This window comes from Pogona vitticeps, chromosome 9 (assembly GCF_051106095.1).
Source record: "Pogona vitticeps strain Pit_001003342236 chromosome 9, PviZW2.1, whole genome shotgun sequence".
Lineage (NCBI taxonomy): Eukaryota > Metazoa > Chordata > Lepidosauria > Squamata > Agamidae > Pogona > Pogona vitticeps.
The window spans coordinates 15,788,307-15,809,486 of record NC_135791.1 but is presented as its reverse complement, the minus strand read 5'-3'; the positions used below and the strand labels follow the sequence as shown (position 1 = coordinate 15,809,486).

Genomic DNA, 21,180 nt, shown 5'->3' with positions numbered 1-21,180 from the left:
ATCTACTTGCAGAATTTGAAACTTGTTCTCTCATTCACACATATTTTTGTACATTTTCTTTTCTGATGGCAGTTCATTACCAGCTCGCTCTATAATGAGGTTCAATCCCCTATCCATCAAGTTGAAACCATTAGGTCTATGACCTGCTCTGAATCTGAAGGACATACTCAAAGTTAGGTCATAATGGATAACAAGTGTATCTAATCAAGATATGGAGGAGGTGTTACTCTCCAGTTGTGATTTATTTCATACTTCCCATCAGTTCCGGCCAATCTGGCCAGTGATGAAGGATGACGGGAGTTTTAATCCAGCAACGTCTGGTGGGGCACACATTCCCCATCTCTGATCCAGGCCAACAGACTGTTTTGGTTGCTGGTCAACTAGGGAACTTCTGTGAAGCACAAAAGCAGGACATTTGACTTTGCGGTGCCAGAGAGAGGAAAGTACCTCTGAACCTTGGACTCTGCATATAGCCATTTGGCTTGTTTTCATTGGTCGACTTCCCAATGAATTTGTTTCATAGAATCATTCCACTGAGCTGGAAGTGGCCCATAAGGCCATTGAGCCCCCTGCTCGATGTAGGAATCGAAATCAAAGCAGATATGACAAATGGTTTAATCTCTATAGAAAACCAGCTGTCACATCTTGAGACTGAATGCCATAAATGATTGACATGTGAAGAAGTGCTTTGTCTTTTGTGAATTTGTTTCTAATATGAGGTCTCCATATCATCTTACTGTCGACTTCCTAAACACTGTATCTTCCTAAACACTATACTGATTTTTAATACCCCCCTTTTTTTCTTGGTTCAGCTTCAGGCGTTCCTGGATGATACAGATGCCCTGGATCCGTTCCAGTCGGGCTTCAGGCCGCGCCATGGAACAGAAACGGCATTGGTCGCCCTGTGTGATGACCTACTGAGGGAGGCCGACAGGGGCAAAGTGTCTCTGCTGGTCCTCCTCGATATCTCAGCGGCCTTTTATACCATTGACCACGGTATCCTCTTGGGGAGGCTCTCTGAGTTGGGAATAGGTGGCTTGGCATTGGCCTGGCTCCGTTCCTTCTTGGAGGACCGTCCCCAGAGAGTACAGCTTGGGGAGAATGTCTCGGCCCCGTGGAGCCTCAATTGCGGGGTCCCACAGGGGTCGATCATCTCCCCAATGCTGTTTAACATCTATATGAGGCCACTGGGGGGGGGTCATCAGGAGATGTGGAGCACAGTGCCATCAATATGCGGATGACACACAGCTCTACATCTCATTTTTTCCAACTGCAGGAGATGCCGTTCTGTCCCTTCGGCGTTGCCTGGAGACTGTATTGGAATGGATGCAGGAGAACGGGCTGAGGCTGAACCCGGACAAGACGGAGGTACTGAGGGTGGGCGCCCCCACACCTGGGGATATGGGAAACTCCCTCATTTTGGGGGGGGTGACTCTGCCCGCCAGGGATGGGGTCCGCAGCTTGGGGATCCATCTGGACCCAGCGCTCACTATGGAGACCTAGGTGGCGTCCGTGGTCCGTTCCGCTTTCTTCCATCTTAGGCGGATAGCCCAGCTGCGGCCCTACCTTGATGTGGGGTCTCTCACCACTCTGGTGCATGCGCTTGTAGTCTCGAGATTAGACCACTGTAATGCGCTCTACGTGGGGCTACCTTTGAGACTGCTGCGGAAACTACAGGTGGTGCAGAATGCGGCGGCCAGACTACTCAGTGGACTGAGAAGATACCAACATATCTCACCCACTCTGGCCACATTGCATTGGCTGCCCATCTCATTCCGCATCAATTTCAAAGTGTTAATGCTTACCTATAAAGCCCTAAACGGTTTAGGACCTCGATACTTGGCGGAATGCCTTCTCCCACCAAGATCTACCCGTGTCACTCGCGCGAGCCAGGAGGTGAGGCTGAGGAGCCTAACGCCGAGAGAGGCCCGAAAGGAAAAGACCAGAAACCGGGCCTTCTCGGCGGTGGCTCCTCGCCTTTGGAACAACTTACCCCCTGAGATTCGCGCGGCTCCCTCGCTGGGTATTTTTAAGAAACAACTAAAAACACTGATGTACAGGCAGGCCTTCCCAACAGAAAACCCTGGACGATTCTTTCTTCTAATTTGTTCTCTATCTTTACTATGTCCTACCTATAATGTTGTAAAAACTATAATATTGTTTTTACTGTAAGCCGCCTAGAGTGGTCGAATACGATCAGATAGGCGGGATAGAAATAAAATAAATAAATAAAAAAAATAAAAAAAATAAATTCCTAAACACTATACTGATTTTTTATAACCCCCCTTTTTTTCTTGGTTCAGCAAGAAACCTTAGATTTCTGATTATCCAGATATTGAATTCCCAAGTCCTTTCAGCCAGTATGGATAGCTAAGTCATCAGGAGTTGTAGTCCAACAGCATCAGATTGCCAGTTCCCCCAACATTGTAGACATAGGCTGCCATTTTATGTTATTCCAAAAAGTGTCCAAGAGCTGTGCAACTATCATTGAGGCATTGAATGATGTCCCATGACTGGAGCCATGCAAAGTGTTTTGCTGTGTGAGATAAAGCAGCAAACATTACTCAATCCAGTCAATGTAAGTAGTATCCTAGCCAATCAAGATATGTTGACCTCTAGAGGGGAAACCCCCCCAAGAACCTCTTTGCCTTTGGTTGTAGTAAAAAAGTAGTAATAAATCATTATAAATGTGGTTGGACATGCAATATGCATTTGCTGTATTTGAATGCCTCAGAGTAGCAGAGGAGGTGGAAATCCCTGGCTCATTTGCCTGCCATGATAAGGATACCAGACAGCTCGATGCCAAGGTGATGAGGCGTGATAGCATCATTCGCTGGTTGTTAATTTGTTTCCTCAAGAGACAAAGGCAACATCAGGTCAAATCCTTCACTTTCCCATTACTGAATAAGAAATTAGAACTGAGTTCACTTACCAGCTGCTGATTGCCCCCAAGAAAGAAAATAATGGTTTTCAAAACATGCTTGAGAAATGTCATTTTCTCAGAAGTGATGCTTCTGAGAACAGCAAGCCCCTTCTCTACTTACATTCAGTTTCTTATTTTTCTCAGTCACCACTTTCTGGTGTGTCCAGAACCACAACTGCTGTTAGCGAGCTGTGTCAGCAGAAAGAAAACAACCATGGTAGGTGGGTATCTCCTGATACCACTATCTGCTGTATGTAAGGAACAAAGCAACCAGAAAAAAAACATTAAACAAGATAGACTCTAGGGAACCGTTATGACGAGGGTTCTGTTGAAATGTGGGATCAACAGAATTTGACTGGAGAAGGTGAAAGTGACATCAGAAATGACTCGATCTTTTAAGATCTCCAAATGGTCCACTGGAGAACATCAATTTTTGCCATGGTATGGTCCAAATGTATAGAAAATGTATAGGCGGCCTAGATGGAATGAGGCAGAGCTACTGCCAAAATTTTATTCAACTCTGTCCATCTCAAAGATTCTGAAGGTCTGGTTCTCTAGATGCCATTTGCGTGGATGCATAGGGACCACTTGAAGAACAAATGTCACAAAAAGCTACCCTGTTTCCCTGAAAATAAGACCTAGTATGATTCTTAAGTATGCTCGTAATATAAGCCCTACTCCATTTTTAAAAATGTAATTTAAATGAATTTTTTTTAAAAAAATTAAAAGCATTACAAAACATAGCCAGTGTTGCGTAAAAATAGCAAGACCTGGCAATTGTTTTCAGCAAAAAAGATCACTGGTATTCAGTCATTAAAACAATACAGTTAAAACAGCATAGCAATTTATAATTGTTGGTATTAAGGTAGCAGAGGTTGCTGACATGGATGAAGGGCCATATTTCCTTTGTGATGATAGGTGGTCTTATAGGAAATGTGACTTTTAAAAACATTTCATTTACTTTTAAAGGCACTCTAGCTGTACGATGCAGAAGGCCACTTCATATTAAGTCAATAGCTCAAGAAAGTGCTAAGAAGACACTAGTAGGCTCTATTACATGTGAAAAGATGCTGTACATGTTTATTACAAATCATTATGACTTGTATGTGATGAAATTGACAGTACTAGAAAGCTACTGGATAATTAATCCCTGTAGAAAATGATTTACAGACTAGATTCTAAATCCCTAAATAAATGGGACATAAAAGCCAAGGCACAATTAGAGCAAACCAAGAAATATTAAGGTGTAACTGAAGAAAGTAAAACATTTTCTAGGGATCACCAACAAAGCACAATTGGAGAAAGTCATGTTGGAAATCCTAATAGCATCCAATTTCATTGAGTTTTACCAGTTGCTGCTGTTTTCCCTCCACATACAGCAAAGAATCGACATGTATATTCATACTGTAGCTCAAGTAATCCATGTACAAAGAAGTAACCTAAATAACACTTATGCCCTCAAACATCAGCTTTCTTTTACTCATTTCATTATCAAATACAATTGATATAATAATAAACAGGAAAGTAACAACTGTGAGCAGAGAACAAAACTCCCATCACTACTATGTGCCTGCTTTTCTACGCCTAACATCATGGGTCCTAAGGTATACAGGGCAGGGTAGATAAAACTGGCAGTTTTACCTGCAAAGATCGAGCTTAGGAAGGCAGGGGGAGATGGTTTCAATGCAGGTGTCAAATGGTGTCCCATCGTGGGATTTCTCTTATTAACAAATCCATCTGGAAATCCTGTCCAGAATCCTTCCTTCTTTACCAAGGTTTTAGTACAGTACTTTCAACAGGACTGCCTCGTTTTCACAACCATTGCTTATATTTTATTCATTGTGAGCTGCATGATTGCTCCCTCTGCTCAGTAATGTCAGTGCATCTACATCTCCCCATTTTGAATGTCCTTGTATTTTTCGAGGGGGGGCAGAGTTGTTTGTTTGAACAACCCCATTTCCTAGGCCAGTGGCCATGCAATCTAGGATTGATGAGAATTATAGTCCAAAACATCTCCAGGGTGTCAAGCTGATGGAAAGTGGGTATGGCTAATATGAAACCAGGGGCCAGGTTGGAACCAGCTTTACTCGCAATCAAACTAGACACTGTGAAACCAACTAAGCTATGACTAATTTAAGTACCATTGATTACTCTGGGCCCAATTTCCAACTCTTGTGTATAAAGTTTGATTTAAAAAAAACACACTCAAAAGGAATTGGTTATGCAAACCAATAAATGACAATAAATTAACATTCGATGCTGAAGTCAGACTGAAGACCAGACTTCATGTCATGTAGCAAATATGTACCCATTTAAAAAATATATATAAAGTAGCTGTGGGAGACTGAGAATTCAATGAAGATAATGGAGAACAGGGAGAAGGCAATTTCTATTTAATTCAGTTGCAAATCATGTATGTTATATATTTCCCCCAGTAAGTAAAAAAGCAACTGAGCATGATAAGGAGATGAAAAGCTGCTAGAAAGAAAAGGATTGGGATCCTTCCCTCTCTCCACGTGATAGAGAATCTCTCAATTTCCTCTTTTAAGGGATTTTTTTACCCACTGATTCTGCTCCCAGTGAGGAGAAGATTGCACAATTTCGAGTTGCCAGCCAGCCATTACTTAGGATATGAATCTTGATTGGGGTTTATGATGCATATGCAAACCTACCTGGAAGCACTTCGGTCCTTCCAGGAGAAGTTGCAGAATAGGATCAGCCCCCACCAAAATGCTTTCTCTCTTCCACCTCCTCCTACTGTTTGCTGTTCCCCTGCACTGCAACCTATAGTGCCCCACAGCTGGCTTCCATTTAAAAAATGAAAGTGACAAATCTTGCCATGCAACATCCCACATCAGTCTGACAATGTGAACAGCTGGCAAACATAGTTTAGAATTAGATACATGAAAAAACAAACAAATCCAGATAGGATTGAACCTTGAAATTGTGGCATAAGGAACTCGGTTACTGAGCTTGAAAAATTCCTTCTAAGGACCCCAGAATTGCAGTTCAGAAAACAGTTTAGTAAAAGGTCTGCTCTGTTCATAGAACCACTTCCTGGCATTCATGAAGTCTGGCCACGCATGGCTGGCAGCAGCTAAAGGCTGAAGAAGCTCAGTGGCCTAGTTCAGATGTTGTGCAAAATCACAGGATTCTCAAAGTTCCTGAGCCTTGTTTTGTGCTGGCTGGGACTTATAGGAGTTGTAGTTCAATGTAACAGGATCACCTAGACCAGTGGTTCCCATCCTTAGGTCCCAGGTGTTCTAGGACAACAACTCCCAAAATCTTGGCCAGCACAGCTAGTGCTGAAGGCTTTGGGGAGTTTTAGTCTAAGAACTGGGGGCCCAAGGTTGGGAATCAGTACCTAGACTACCCCAGATCTCACTATGGCTTTATCTGCTTGATTTTACACCACTAACTCCCAAGGCAGATTTAGCATACAGATGATGTGACTGAGCAGCAGAGGATTTCTTCTATGTGTTGGCTAGTACCAGAAGGCTGGTCCACATGGGATATCCAAAGGCTCATAGATTTATATCTCCAAGAGTCCCATTTTTTTGAGGCTGCCTCCTCAGTAAACTGACAGCAAAGAAGTTTTGAGACAGCCTATATGTCCGAGGGTTGATTTGTCCCACTATCACCAGTTCCCGGAAAGCGGTAGGCCTTTCATTCCTTATTTCTTGGCTGTCCACTTCATCATAGCTGCCTGAGGAAGCAGCTTGCACAGTAGGGTGGAAATATCTGTAATAAATGGCTCTCAACAGGATGCCGAGCATGTAGAAGAACAGGGAGCCAAGAAGAAGATGCACCAGATGTGAGTCCATGCTCAGTGGAGTGTTGTCCCAGATCCACCAGACAGCAAGAATGAGATTGTCCAACAAAATGAATGTGTGGTAAATGACAGATCGGTGCCGTGTCTTCCCCTCAGCCACATTAAACCAGCAGAAGTAGAGGATGACAGCAACCATGGCCCGGTAAGTCCATTCAAAAGTGTCACGTTCCATGAAGTGAGTGCTTTGCCATGTGACCCAAAGAAACATGACTGACCAAACAGCTAGGAAGTGGAAAGCAATGAATCTTGGGAAGACTACTGTGAAGAGGGCCAGGGAGAGGATGCGGGGGCACACCAACAGGAAGTTCCACAGGAAGTAGAGCACGGAGGACAGGAAACCTAGCTTGTCCTTGTCCCTTAGGAAACTACGCAGGGACTGGTGATAATCCAAGAGCCCCCAGGCAATGCATAGGAAAGAGGTGCAAATTCCAAGTACTGCAATGAGAGGAAGAGAGAAGGCAGTGAGCACACAGAATGGCCTAAGAAAATAATAAACTTCATTGTATACAAGCACAAATGCTGACAGTGTTACATTCATAATTCAGCATCCTATGAATCTTAGCTTCATGTGACTTTTTTTAAAAAAAATACCAACAATGAGATTCTAGCTTTAAAATAAATTTGAAACTAGACAGGCGATGCATTGGGTATATCTTATAAGGCTGAAATCCTACATCCCCTTCAATCATGTTTATGGGACTTATCTCTCCAAGCCTGGAAGGAGTATCCACCATTCACTACACAATGGTTGGAGGATCAGTTAGCACTAGCTTCATTTGAACAAGTATCATATAGAAACCAATTTCACGAGGCCATTTTCCTGGACATCTGGAAGGCCTATGTTGATTTATATGTATAGTAAAAGATGTACATAGCAAAACTGTACTGTAAATTTATAATGATGGTTTATACGGAGTACAAAGATATTTACTTTTTTGCTCTGTTTTTGTTGTTTTTTGTTTTTCCTTCATTAGTTCAATTTAATTTTGTCTTTTTATATTAAATCTTCAAAAATAAGAAGTAGGAAGAAAAAAAGGATTCTCTTCACCATCCCCTGGGAAGTTCAGGGGATGACTCCCACTTCCCCCAACCATAAACACTGCACTTTATCCATTTAAAGGGTGTGGGGATTTTTGTACTTCTGCAAATTTTTAGAGCTCCCCAAGCTAGATGGTACATAAGCACCTGCAACCTGAAGGTGGGAGCAGTCAGAGCAGCTATGAAATATGTAAGCAGTACCACATAGCCCTGCAAGGAAATCCACAGATCTAAAAGAACTGGCTTCCTTCCCTTCATGCCAGACACTCACTTTGGAATATTTCTGCTTTACTTGTGTTTAGGATGATATACAGCACCAATGTGAGTTGAGGGGCACTTTCCAGAAAGGTCTCAAAAAGACGCAACAAACTGATGTCGTGGGAGAGGAAAACAGCGTAGGCCCGTTGCGTCTCTGTCGCCACTTCCTTGCGACACACGTGGAAACCCACCTTCAGGGCATGAAGACATCTGTGCAAGACAACAAACACAACACTGTTTAAGCAATTTGTTTTACCTTAAGGGCAGACAAATTAACTGGACTGGCAGCCTCTGAAACTCCTCGATGAATGCAACAAACCTCTACTGTATATGACAACAATTAGGTGGGTTGATAGCGGTGAATAAAATGGACAAGGGATCAAATGGTCTTTTTCAGTCCTGTTTCTCTCTCTCTCTCTCTCTCTCTCTCTCTCTCTCTCACTCACACACACACACACACACACACACACAAAATTCAAAAACAACTGCTGCTGCTGGCATCTCAAGTGATCCAGGATTGTTGAAAAGGCTGTAAAAACAATGTTAGAGGACAACTGTAGACCCTGGACCACACTCTGCTCACCTGTGTACTACCCAAACAAGAGACTGTGTCAGTAGATTGAACAGAGAGACAGAGTTTCTCCCTTTTCAAATTACAGTGGTGCCTCAATTTACGAACTTAATCTACATTGGAATTAAGTTCGTACGTCTAAAATTTGAAATCGAGGCAAACTTTTCCATAAGAATGAACTGAAAACCATTTAATCTGTATCTGCTGTTTTCCATTCGTATGTCAAGGCGCCGTTCGTAGGTAGAGGCATTAGTTCCCATAGGAACTAATGCAAAGCTGGTTAATCCGTACTCTACCACTAGGGATCACCTAGTGGTAGAGGGATCACCTAGTGGTAGAGTATTGGACACAAGATTCCGGGTGAGGCCTAACCAGTGCTGAATAGAGGGGGACTAGCACCTTGCAGGATCTGGAAACTACACTTCTATTAATGCAGCCTAAAAGAGCATTTGCCTTTTTTGTAGCCACATCACACTGTTGCCTCATATTTAGCTTATGATCTATGACAATTCCAAGATCCTTCTCGCTTGTAATTTTGCTGGGCCAGGTATCCCCCATCTTGTAACTCTGCAATTTGTTTTTTTTCCCCGAGGTGCAGTACTTTGCACTTATTCCTGTTGGATTTCATTATGTTGCTTTCAGCCCAGTGCTCCATCCTATCAAGGTCATTTTGAATTTTGTTTCTGTCTTCTAGAGCAGTGGTCCCCATCCTTGGGCTTCCAGATGTTCTTGAACTACAACTCCCAGAAGCCTTCATCACCTCATCTGCTGGCCACGATTTCTGGGAGTTGAAATCCAAGGACATCTGAATGCCTAAGATTGGGGACCACTGTTCTAGGGCATTAGCTATTCCACCCAATTTGGTATCATCTGCAAATTTGACAAGCATCCCCTGCACTCCCTCATCCAAATAATTAACTTTTTATTTATATTAATAAAAATATTGAAGAGCACTGGGCCCAGGACTGAGCCTTGGGGCAGCCCACTAGTTACCTCCTCCCAGTTAGAGAATGACCCATTAATCATCACCCTCTGAGTATGATTCTGTAGCCCATCATGTATCCACCTGACACTTGATCTATCCAGCTCACACTAGTTAGCTTGCTAATCAGAATATCATGGGGCACTTGGTCAAAAGCTTTGCCGAAATCAAGATATACTGTACAGTGGTGCCTTGACTTACGAACGCCCTGACCTGCAAACAAATTACGAACTGCTCCAGCCGCAAAATTTTGCTTTGACTTGCGGTCGGAGCTTTGACCTACGAACAAAAAAAGGCAGGGAAAAGGGGTGGGAAATTTTTAAAAAACTAACCGTTGGTGGCAAAGAGGCTGCTTCTTTGTAGCTCTTTCTCCCAACAGTTAGAGAAGGGATGTGGCGGCAGCAGGGGTCTGGCCGGGAGGTGAGGACCCATCCCAGCTAGGCTCTGTTTCCTGGCTGCACTCCCGGCCGGGACAGCTGACCATGGCTGGGAGGCTTGAGAGGAGGCTTTGTGGGGAGGTAAGTGTACTGCTTTTTACTGTTTTGGGTGGCTTTTGCAGGGTGGGATTGGGCTGGTGGGGTTATGTTTGTGTTTTGTTTTGCAGCCTCAGGGGCTTGCAGATTTTTATTTTTATTTGGGGAACAGATTAATGGGTTTCCAATGCATTCCTATGGGAAATGGTGCTTTGACTTACAAACATTTTGATTTACAAACGCCATTCCAATACGGATTACGTTTGTAAGTCAAGGCACCACGGTACTATGTCTACAGCATTCCCTCTTTCTTGATCAGGGAGGTTACCTGATCAAAAAATGAGATCAAATTAGTTTGGCAGGATTTGTTCTGTTTTTGACTTCTAGTTATTACTGCATTGTCTTCTAGGTGCTTGCACAATGATGGCTTAGCGATCTGTTCTAGAATTTTGCCTGGGATTGATGTCAGGCTGACTGGCCTGTAGTTCCCAGGTTCCTCTTTTTTGCCCTTTTTAAAGATAGGGACCTCATTAGCCCTCCTCCAATCCTCTGGCACCTCACCCATTTCCCATGATTTCGAGAAAATAATGGACAGCAGTTCTGAGAGTTCTTCAGCCAATTCCTTCAGTACTCTTGGATGCAGTTCATCCAGCCCTGGAAATCTGAACTCGTTCAAGGTGGTAAGGTATTCCTTGACTATTTGTTTATCAGTCTCCAGCTGCAATCCTGTCCGTCCCACTTGCACTTCCAATCCGTTTGGAAGCTCATAGTCAGTTTTATGGGAAAAGGCTGAGCTGGCCATGCTGGCTGCAGGTGTCCAGAACAACATGTAACTGTTTGAAGCTTTGCTGCAGAGTAGATCTGAGTTGATGATAGAGGACATACGACTCTCTGGATATTACTTGACTTCAACTCCCATCATCCCTCACCATTGGCTAAGATGGCAGTGGCTGATGGGAACCACAGTCCAACATCATCAGGAAAATTATGTTTTCCCACCACTACCAGGTATGAGCAATGGACAGATTATTTAATGATGCCCTTACCTGTAGAGGTAGCCAAGCTGCAGGACATGCAATGTGATAAGAGTCCAACCCGTCGGCAGCTCTTGCCTTAGATCTGGGGGATCACTCTGGTACCAGGCCCAGCTGAAGAACTGGGTTGTCAGCGATGACAGGACCAACAGCCCCAGAACCAGTCCACCCCAGTAGTAGTCGCTGGCCTTCAAATAGCTGGCAGCCACCCAGACATCGATGCCCAGGTCTGCCAGGAAGGCGACGGTGCCCATGAAGGAAAAGGCAAGGTCCAGGTAACAGTAGCGGGGAGGCTGAGGCAGGCTGCAGCTGGGGCCACAGGGCGCCCATGCCGCCATGGCTCTCTCTCAGGCGGTGGGCAAGGAAGGGGCCCGGAAGGAGGCGGACACGGGCGGGAGGGTTGCTCAGCCTCGCTCGCTCAGGAGGGGAGCTGGCACAGCCGGGCCCTCCGCTTCCTTCTCCGGGCCTCTCTGGGGGAAGCTGCTCTCCCGCCGCACCCGGCCGTCCCGGGGGAAGCTGCAAACGGCCTTTCCCTCGAGGCCATCCAAGAGGCCTTCCCGAAGGGCCCCCGAGAGCCTCGCCCCAGAGGGTCGACGACCAACAGGCGCCTCGTCCCCCCCCCCTTCTAGCCAGGGGCGCCGCCTGGATGCGGAGCCGGGACTTCCAAAAGCCGGTTTTCGCCTCCGGGCACGGGAACTTTTCCTGCTCAGACCACGGCCCTCCAGACGCCTCCCTTCTTCTGGGGTCCTTTCGGGCCACGGTTCCCTTCAAGGCTCCCCTCCCGCGCGACGCCCACTCGCCTTCCCTCCGGACCCCCCCTTCTTCCCGCCAAGCCCCCCCCCCCCACTCTCTCTCTCTCGGTCTCAAAAGGGAGCCTTCCTTCGTCCCTCGACGGCTAGAAGGGGGCTCCCTGCGGGCGCTGGCCCGGCGCTCTCCGGGGCGCCTTCGCCCGCCCGGTCCTCGCTCTGCCCCCCCTCCTCCGCCTCCCGGGCTCCCGACCCCTCACCCGACCGGCGCCCCCTCCCCTCCGGGCTTCCAGCTTCCGCTCCCGGTCGGGCCCTGTAGGCCCGGAGAAGCGGCGGGACGACCCCCGCCCCGCCCCAGGGCCGGCCTTCCGCCTCGGGCGGCCTGTTTTTTGGGGGGTTTTTTTGTTTTTTTGCAAGCGTCGTCCGGCCTGGAAGTCGACCAGCGCTTTGCTCAGATGGGGCTTTTCATCTCCCGCTTTACGCGAGGGTATTTCCGCGCTTGCCCTCCGGGAATCGCCGCTCCCGCCCATTCCGCCCAAACAAAAGGAGGGGATTTTAAATGGTGTCATTTGTTATGATTCGAAATGATAAGTTTTTTCTCTCAGCCCTTCATTCTCCAGACAGCTGGAGGCAGATGCAGAGAGCTCATCACAGGGAGCCCCTTTTACCCTCACACCGTCCCTGCCAGGTAGGCTGGGCTAACAGGCAATGTGACTGGCCTGAAGTAGCCCACTGGGCGAGACTGTGGATACACGTGCGTGCGCGCGCTTCCGTGTTTGGAGAACTGGGCTCTGCTCTCCGGGCATCAGGTTCCTCAGCTGTAACTTTAAAGCCCAACTCTGTTTGCAGGCTGCAGCCTCTCCGGAAATTCTAAGAGAAAAGCCTGGCAAAATCCCACTGCCAAGAACTTTTGGAGTTTTAAGACAGTGGTGTGTGCCTGAGGAAGTGGACATCTCTGACCCATGAAAGCTTGCAGACTGTATTTCTTTAGTGGTCTATAAAGGTATCTCCTACTTATGCATTTATAATACTACAACAACAACAACAAATGATTGCACAACTTCTATTTCACTGAAATTATGAAATGGTGCTGCCCTACATACCAGTATGGAGAAGTGAAGAATCCAATAGGCTTCTTCAGCATACTTTTCCAACACCTCAAACCTTAACGTGCTTAAAGTTTGCACATCCAGGTATGGGGCTGGGGGTTCACCCTGTAGTCTGTTGTAGCAGAAATTATGAAGTCTTGTGGCACAGTGGTTAAATTGCAGTACTGAAGTCAAAACTCCGTCCATAAGAAAACAAGAAGAGCCCTGTTGGATCAGGCCAGGGACTCATCTAGAGCAGCTTTCCGTATCTCAGAGTGGCCCCACCAGATGCCTCTGGGAGCATAAGAGACAACTAGATACCTCTCTCCTGATACCCCTCGAGGTACCTTCCTTTTAAGCTTGGAGATTATACATCCCCATCATGGCTTGTCACCTGCAATGGGCTTTTCCTCTAGGAATCTGTCCAATCTTTTTTAAAGGCACCTAGGCCAGATGCCATCACCACATCCTGTGCCAAAGGAGCTCCACAAACTAACAATACACTGCGTAAAGAAATGTTTTCTTTTGTCTATTTTCAGTCTCCCAACACTCAGAGTTTATGTCCCCTCGTATTGCGTGAGAGGGAAAAGAGCTTCCCTCTATCCACTTGATCCATTCCCTACATCATTTTATATGTCTCAATCATGTCCCCCCAGGCGCCTTTTCTCTAGACTAAAGAGCCCCAACCGCTGTAGCCTTTCCTCATAAGGGAGATGCCCAAGTCCAGTCATCATCTGAGTCGCTCTCTTCTGCACCTTTTCTAGTTTCACAATGTCTTTTTTGAGGTGCAGCGAGCAGAACTGTACACAATAGTCCAGGTGTGGCCTTACCATCATTTTGTACAATGGCATTACAATGTTGGCTGTTTTATTTTCAATCCCCTTTTTAATGATACCTAGCATGGAACTGGCCTTCTTCACTGCCACCACACACACAGTTTTCTTATATTACTTTATAATTTCGAAACACATTTGCTATTTTGCCACCCATTCTCCCAGTTTGAAGAGATCTTTCTGGAGCTCTTCACAATCCCTTCTGGTCTTCATCACCCAGAAAAGTTTCATGTCATTTGCAAACCTGGCCACCTTACTGCTTATCCCTGTCTCCAGATCATTTATGAACAAGTTGAAAAGCACTGGTCCCAGGACAGATTCCTGGGTCACACTTTTCACCTCTCTCCATTGTGAAAATTGCCCACTGAAACCTAGCCATGAAAGATGGCTGAGGGGCCTAATGCTGAGAGAGGCCCGGAAAGAAAGAACAAGAAACTGGGCCTTCTCGGCAGTGGCCCGTTGACTATGGAACACATTGCCATCGGAAATCGCCCTGGCACCCTCGCTGGGTGTTTTTAAGATTTAAACACTTGGCTGTTTAGGCAGGCCTTCCCTCCAGTCAACACTTTTTTTCTTCTCTTGTTTTCCTTTTTCTCCATCTTGAACTTCTAAATTTGTTGATTTAATTATGTGATTGTTTTATGATGATTATTTTATGATGTTTTATAATTGTTTGTAAGCTGCCCGAGTAGACTCTGTCTAGAGGGACGGGGTAGAAATCAATCAATCAAACAAACAAACATTTTGAAAGTTCATTACCAGTGGTAATAATTGTCAGCTTTTGTAAGCCATTTAACTCATTCACCATGAATATGTATAGAGTTGTCTGTCATGCAGGCCAAGTATGTAACCGGGTGCACAATTTATTGCCTGGCCTGGAGAAGCCAAGGAGCATAAGGGCTAACTGCCAATAAAGGTAGGTTCACTTGCATGATTGCCTTCTTAGGATGTGCAGGGCTAATAGGATTTGGGCCCGAATGTTCACGCTGAAATAAATCTGTTAATCTTAAAAGCATGGCAAGTCTTTTCTTTTTGTCGTATATGTGAAACTGATTGATGGCGCTATGTCTTTGAAAATTTTTATATTCTATGGCTCCTGACTCTGTTGACTATGACTTGTTCGGGGCTGTTTCTAAAGGTGTTTCTAAAGGCAAGCTTCCCCTGAGTGGGTTTTTTTAATGGATTGATGCATCTTATCTGAATGTGTTTTAGTGTTGCTTATATTTTTGTGTGGTATTTGTTTGATCTTTTTTAGTATCTGTATTTGTAACTGTTGTTAGTTTTATATTGTCTTTTAAAGATGTAAGCCACTTTGGGTCCTGTTAAGGAGAAAGGTGGGCATGAGCCAGCTACAGCGGGTTAGTGGGAAGGAGCTAAGTGCCAGCGTGGGCAGGCCCCCTCTTCAACAGCAGAAGGACTGTTATCATTAAGAAAAATACCTGAGGCAAGGGAGAGTGGCGGTCCCGGGCCCTCCCCCAGGGAAACAGCTGTAGCCTTGGCCAAAGTAGAAATCAAGGAGAGTGAACAGGGAGAGATTTAGAAACTCGACATTTGGGAAGACGCCTGGGAGTTCCCACCACCTTTGGCTGAAAAGGAGGGCGGTCTGCCAGGGGAAACACTGAAAGAAGCTTCTAGGAGGCTTATTTTCTCAGAAAACTGTCAAATTGGCTGAAGGCCAGTACTGTATCTGTGCAGGGGAAGGCAGGTTGGAAACTAAGGAAGGAGAACTCCCAAGGACAGTTGGCACTGCATGGCCTCCCCTGCCTGCAGGCTTCAATCTTAACTGCTGGAGATGCTAAGCAGGGGACTGGAAGGGCGAGGACTGTTTGCTAGCCGGGACGTTTCCTATCAGCTACGATGCTGGGATCCCTCAGGAGTGCTGTAACTCCCAAGGAAGTGAGGGGCAGAGACTGGATGTTCCCTCAACCCTAAAAAGATGGAATTTGCCGAAGACTACCATTCCCAAACTCACTAGGTGGAGATGAGACCTCATCCTGCAAAGGACTGTAGAGGCCTATATTTCTTTTTTTCTTTGTGTGCAGAGTCCAATAAAGTAGCCACCTGAACTTGCTGTTTCACTATGGTGGCAGCAGCCGGGGCCACTCACACTGGGGTAAAAGATTTTAAATAAATATATATACTGTATATATAGCGTTGACTGTTCTTTTCAAGATTTCAGCAAGCCTCAGAGTTTCCAAGCACAATTATACCTCCTTATTTTTCCTTGGCTCTTCTTGGGCTCCTTTTGTGTTGGCACTTACTGTCTGCTGCTAGAGGGGTGATGCATTCAAACAACAACATATTTGACACGGTCACATTGCTTTCCCCTATATACTACATATTCATCTCTCTTCTAGGGCCACACTTCCTATAATTCTAAAGCAGAGAAATTTGTTGGATGCTATCTAGGATAGGTCCTTCTTCGATGTCACGAATATGGGGTAATTTTCCAGAGTAAGTCAGCAGAGAACCTGAAAAGCATCTGAAAACTTTTCTTAAAATATTGCTATTGTTACAATTCTTTAGCTCATGCCTACATCGTATGACTTATCATCATTTTATATTTGATGAGATGGCTTTATGTGATTTCATTTTTGTGTTCAAGCTGTATTGATCTGTTCTCATTGATCAGTTATGCAAACAGATTGTATAAATAATTCTGAAAGTATAAACAAGATATTTTCAATAAAAAACTAAATATTTGTATTTAGGTTTGTTCTGTTTTTGGTATTATAGTTGTAATTTACTCTTACGAATGTTATTCTAGACATTTTCTACTTTTAGAACCTCTTATCCTTCTAAGAAACAATTCTGAGTTTTACAAAAATTGTCAGTAATATAGTTCACTTTCATTACTCTGATTCAAACTATAAATTTAATAGCTGAACAAACTGACAACAGGTAATGCATATCTACTCATTTCTTTCATATTTATCAATTCCTTTTGTATTTTCAGAAGAAATTACATGTGAATTCCAGCTGTTCTGTTTACATTTCTAAAACAAAATGGACTCAGTTTTTTTCCTGCAAGAACAGTATAAAATCTAAATGTTAAATTTGTACTCGTTTGTTTTAACATATTTGCTCATTTCTTTCCTGTTCATCAATCCCTTTTGTGTCTATGCAAGATAATTACATGTGAACATAATTTTCAATTGTTCTGTTTTCATTTCCACAATAAAATAGAATAAGTTCTTTTGCTACAATAAAATCCAAATAATGTTAAGTTTGTGCTTATTTGTTTTAACATATTTTAAATGTCTTGAATTTTAATGAATGGTATATTAATTTATCTTATAAAAATGAAGTAATCTGAAATATGGAGGGAAGAGACAAAGTTTGTCCAATCTTTGTCTTTGTGCCCGAGTGTAACACGGTGTACACATGCAACAAGTGTAAACTGGTGGCACCGTTAGAAGAAAAGGTGAGAGAACTGGAGCAGCGAGTAGCCACACTCAAGGGTATAAGGGAAGACGAAGTATACACTGACAGAACTCTTGAGCAGCAGCTGCAGACATTGGAGGCGGAAGAGCAACAAGGGAAGGCAGAGGAGGACAATGCCGAAGTGAGAGCAAACACAGTAGAGGAAGAACTATAGAAAAGAGTCACAGTTAAGGAGCAAAAGAAGGAGAAGACTATTTTCACTGTTGGAAATGCAAAACCACTTTCAGGTTTCAACATTAACAACATCCATGCCCATTCGTTTCTGCATTGACTTCAAAGTGTTAATGATGACGTACAAAGCCCTAAACGGTTTGGGACCTTGATACTTGGCAGATCGTCTTCTCCCACCTAGATCTACCCGAATCACCTGGCATAGCCAGCAGGGACAGCTGAGGGGCCTAACGCTGAGGGAGGCCAGGAAAGAAAGAACAAGAAACTGGGCCTTCTCGGCAGTGGCCCCTCGGCTATGGAACAGCCTCCCAACAGAAATCCGTCTGGCACCCTAGCTGGGTGTTTTTAAATGCCATTTAAAAACTTGGCTTTTTAGGCAGGCCTTCCCTCGAGTCAATAACTGATTTCTATTATTTCTCTTTGAAATTATTTCATCATGGTAATGATTTAAAATAAGTGTTACAATTAGGATGTTTAAATTGATTTTTAAGATATTTGTTATATTATGATGTTTTTATCATGTGTGTAAGCTGTCCCAAGTAGACTTTGTCTGGGGGTGGGGTGGGGTAAAAATCTAATAAAGTAAAGTAAAGGTTTTTGATGAGGAGTCTGGGAGACAGCATGCAGACCAAGTCAAAGAGGAGGCCTTGCAGGAGTCCATGAGAGGGATTGAAACTCAGCTAAGCACAGGCACTGAACCCACGCCCTACAAAAAGGTGAAGAGAAGAGTGGTTGGAATAGGAGACTCCCTACCGTGTGGGATGGAAACGGAAGTATGGCGGGAAGATCCATAGACCCGTCAGGTTTGCTGTCTCCCTGGAGCACAGATTGTTATTGCTCATAAAACTCACGGATAACTATCCATGTTCCTCATTGATACAGGAACAAACAACACAGCCAAGAGCAACTTTGAAGAGATCCCATCAGACTTTGCAAAGGAAACCTAAGGATTCTGGAGCCCAGATTGTTTTCTCATGCATCCTACCAGTACTTGGAAAAGGAACAGAAAGGGAAAGGAAAATACTCCAGGTAAATGACTGAAATACAGCTATTAAAGGATATAAATTGTTCAAAAAGAATAGAAATGGGAGGTGGAGTTGCAGTATATGTCAAAAATACACATTGCTGCAGAGAAATACTGGAGGAGGCGATTGGCTGTCCTACTGAGAGCCCTGGATCAAGGTAGTAGGGGCGAAAAACAAAAGGAGCATGGTAGTTCGTGTTTACTACCAACCACCCTATCAAGGAGAGGAAGCAGATGAAACTTTTGAAAAACAAATGGCAAGGATTCCAAAGGGACACAGTGTAGTAGTGATGGGAAATTGCAATTACTGTATCTTGATATCTGTTGGGAGGCAAATTCTGCCAAGTATGGCCCTTACAAGAAATTCCTGGCTTGTGTGGATGATAATTTTCTCCAACAAAAAGCAGGAAAAGAAACTAGAGGACTAGTTATCCTTGACTTAATTCTAACCAATAGAAATGACTTGGTGGAGGAGGTGGCAATAAGGGGAACTCTGAGCAAGGGTTACCATATTCTACTAGAATTCTTGATTTCAAAGGAAACCAAAGCAGAGTGTAGTCACACACATGTGCTGGATTTTTAAAAAAACAATTTTAATGAACTCAGAAGAAGGATAAGTAAGATTCCATGGCAGAAGATCCTAACAAGAAAAGAAGTCCAAGAAGGGTGGGACTTCCTTTTTTTAAAAAGAACATTCAAAAGGCACAACAAAAAAGAATTCCAACAAGAAAAAAAGACGGGAGACAGTAAAAAAGGCCAGTGTAGCTTCACAAAAAGCTCAGTGAAGACCTGAAAACAAAAGAAAGATACATATAGGAAGTGGAAGGAAGGCTAGGCCATAAAGGAGAAAGGTACAGAAAAGTAGCAAGGAACTGCAGGGATGGCATTAGGAAAGCAAAAGCTGAGAATGAGCTGAGGCTAGATAGAGATGCTAAAAGCAACAAAAAAGCATTCTTCGGGTATGTGCGTAGCAAAAGACAAAGAAAAGAAACAGTGACTAATTTATTCAATTGAAATTGAAAAATGGTAACAGAAGAAAAAAGAAAAGGCAGAAGTGCTAAATTCCTATTTTAGCTCAGTCTTTTCCCAAAGGACAGACTAAGGCCCTCCAGTCAAATGTGAAGTGCAGGTGGAGGGATCAGGATTGAAGCTGGAGATAGACAAATAGTCAAGGAATACCTTACCACTCTGAATGAGTTCAAATCTCCAAGGCTAGATGAACTGCATCCAAGAACCTTGAAGGAACTGGCTGAAGAACTCTCAGAACCACTGTCCATTATTTTCTTGAAATCATGGAAGATGGGTGAGGTGCCATACAACTGGAGGAGGGCTAATGCTGTCCCTATCAACAAAAGGGCAAAAAGACAGAACCTGGGAACTACAGACCAATCAGCCTGATGTCAATCCCAGAGAAAATTCTGGAACATATTATAAAGCAGTCACTATGAAACACCTAGGAAACAATGCAGTAATAACTAGAAGTGAACATGAATTTGTCAAGAACAAATCCTGCCACATTTATTTAATTATTTAACTTATATGCCACCCACACTATCCAAAGGTCTCTGGTTGACTTACAACAATTAAAATACAATAAAAAAGATAAAACAATTAAAATACAATTAATATATACTCTAAAAATTGTCATCAGGACCCACAGTTGATATTATTTCAATTAAATGCTTTCTGGAACAGGAAGGTTTTGACCTGGGCCAAAATGTCATCAGTGTCGGCGCCAGATGACTATTGGGAGGGCGTTCCATAGTCTGGGGGCAGCTGCCGAAAAGGCCCTTTGTCTACAAGCCGTCCCTCTTACCTCCTTGAGGGACAGACTCTTTCAAAAGGGCCCCTTGGCTAGATCTTAACTGCTGGATAGGTTCATATGGAAGGAGGCAGTCCTTCAGGTATCCAGGGCCCAAGCCGTTTAGGGCTTTATATGTCAAAACAAGCACTTTGAATTGGGCCTGGGCAGCAACTGGTAGCCAATGTAATTTAAACAGAATCGGCTTGATGTGTTCCCTATCGGCGGCACCACTTACCAGCTGCGCAGCTTGATTCTGGACCAGTTGCAGTCACCGGACTGTTTTCAAACTCAGCCCCATGTAGAGCGAATTGCAGTAATCTATGCGAGATGTTACTAGTGCATGTGTAACTGTCACGAGACTCCGCTTGTCCAGGTATCTCGTTTTTGATAGGGTAACCTCCCTGATAGAGGAATTGCAGTAGATATCGTATATCTTGACTTTAGCAAAGCTTTTGACAGAGTATCCCATTAAATTCTGATTAGCAAGTTAACAAAGTGTGTTTCCACTGCCAGGTGGATACACAGTTGGCTACAGAATCATAGAGGAGGATGCCAGGAAATTGGAACAAGTTCAGAGAAGGGCAACAAGGATGATCAGGGGATGAAAACCAAGCCCTTTGAGGAAAGACTGATCAAATTGGGCATGTTTATCCTTGGGAAAAGAACACTAAGGGGAGATATGATAGTACTTTTCAAATACTTGAAAGGCTATCATACAGAGGAGGGGAATGATCTGTTCTCAATCATCTCAAAGTGCGGAACATGCAACAATGGGCTCAAGTAACAGGAAGCCAGATTGTGGCTGAATATCAGGAAAAATCTCCTAACGTTAGAGCACTACAACAATGGAACCAATTACCTCAGGAGATGGTGAGCACTCTAACACTGGAGATTCAAGAGAAATTTAGACAACCACTTGGCAGATATCCTTTGATTTATATTCCTGCACTAAGCAGGGG

At 44.1% G+C, this 21,180-nt stretch overlaps 1 protein-coding gene across 1 annotated transcript; it reads right to left on the bottom strand.

Annotated features, from left to right (window-relative positions):
* Positions 1 to 3,976: 3,976 nt before the first annotated feature.
* XKR8 (XK related 8) lies at positions 3,977 to 11,589 on the bottom strand. Its single transcript, XM_020810551.3, has 3 exons — positions 11,124 to 11,589; positions 8,065 to 8,261; positions 3,977 to 7,190 (listed from the first exon to the last, which is right to left on the bottom strand). The coding sequence occupies exons 1-3, from the start codon at positions 11,447 to 11,449 to the stop codon at positions 6,448 to 6,450; spliced, it is 1,266 nt and encodes a 421-aa protein (XP_020666210.2). The 5' UTR covers positions 11,450 to 11,589; the 3' UTR covers positions 3,977 to 6,447.
* Positions 11,590 to 21,180: the final 9,591 nt, after the last annotated feature.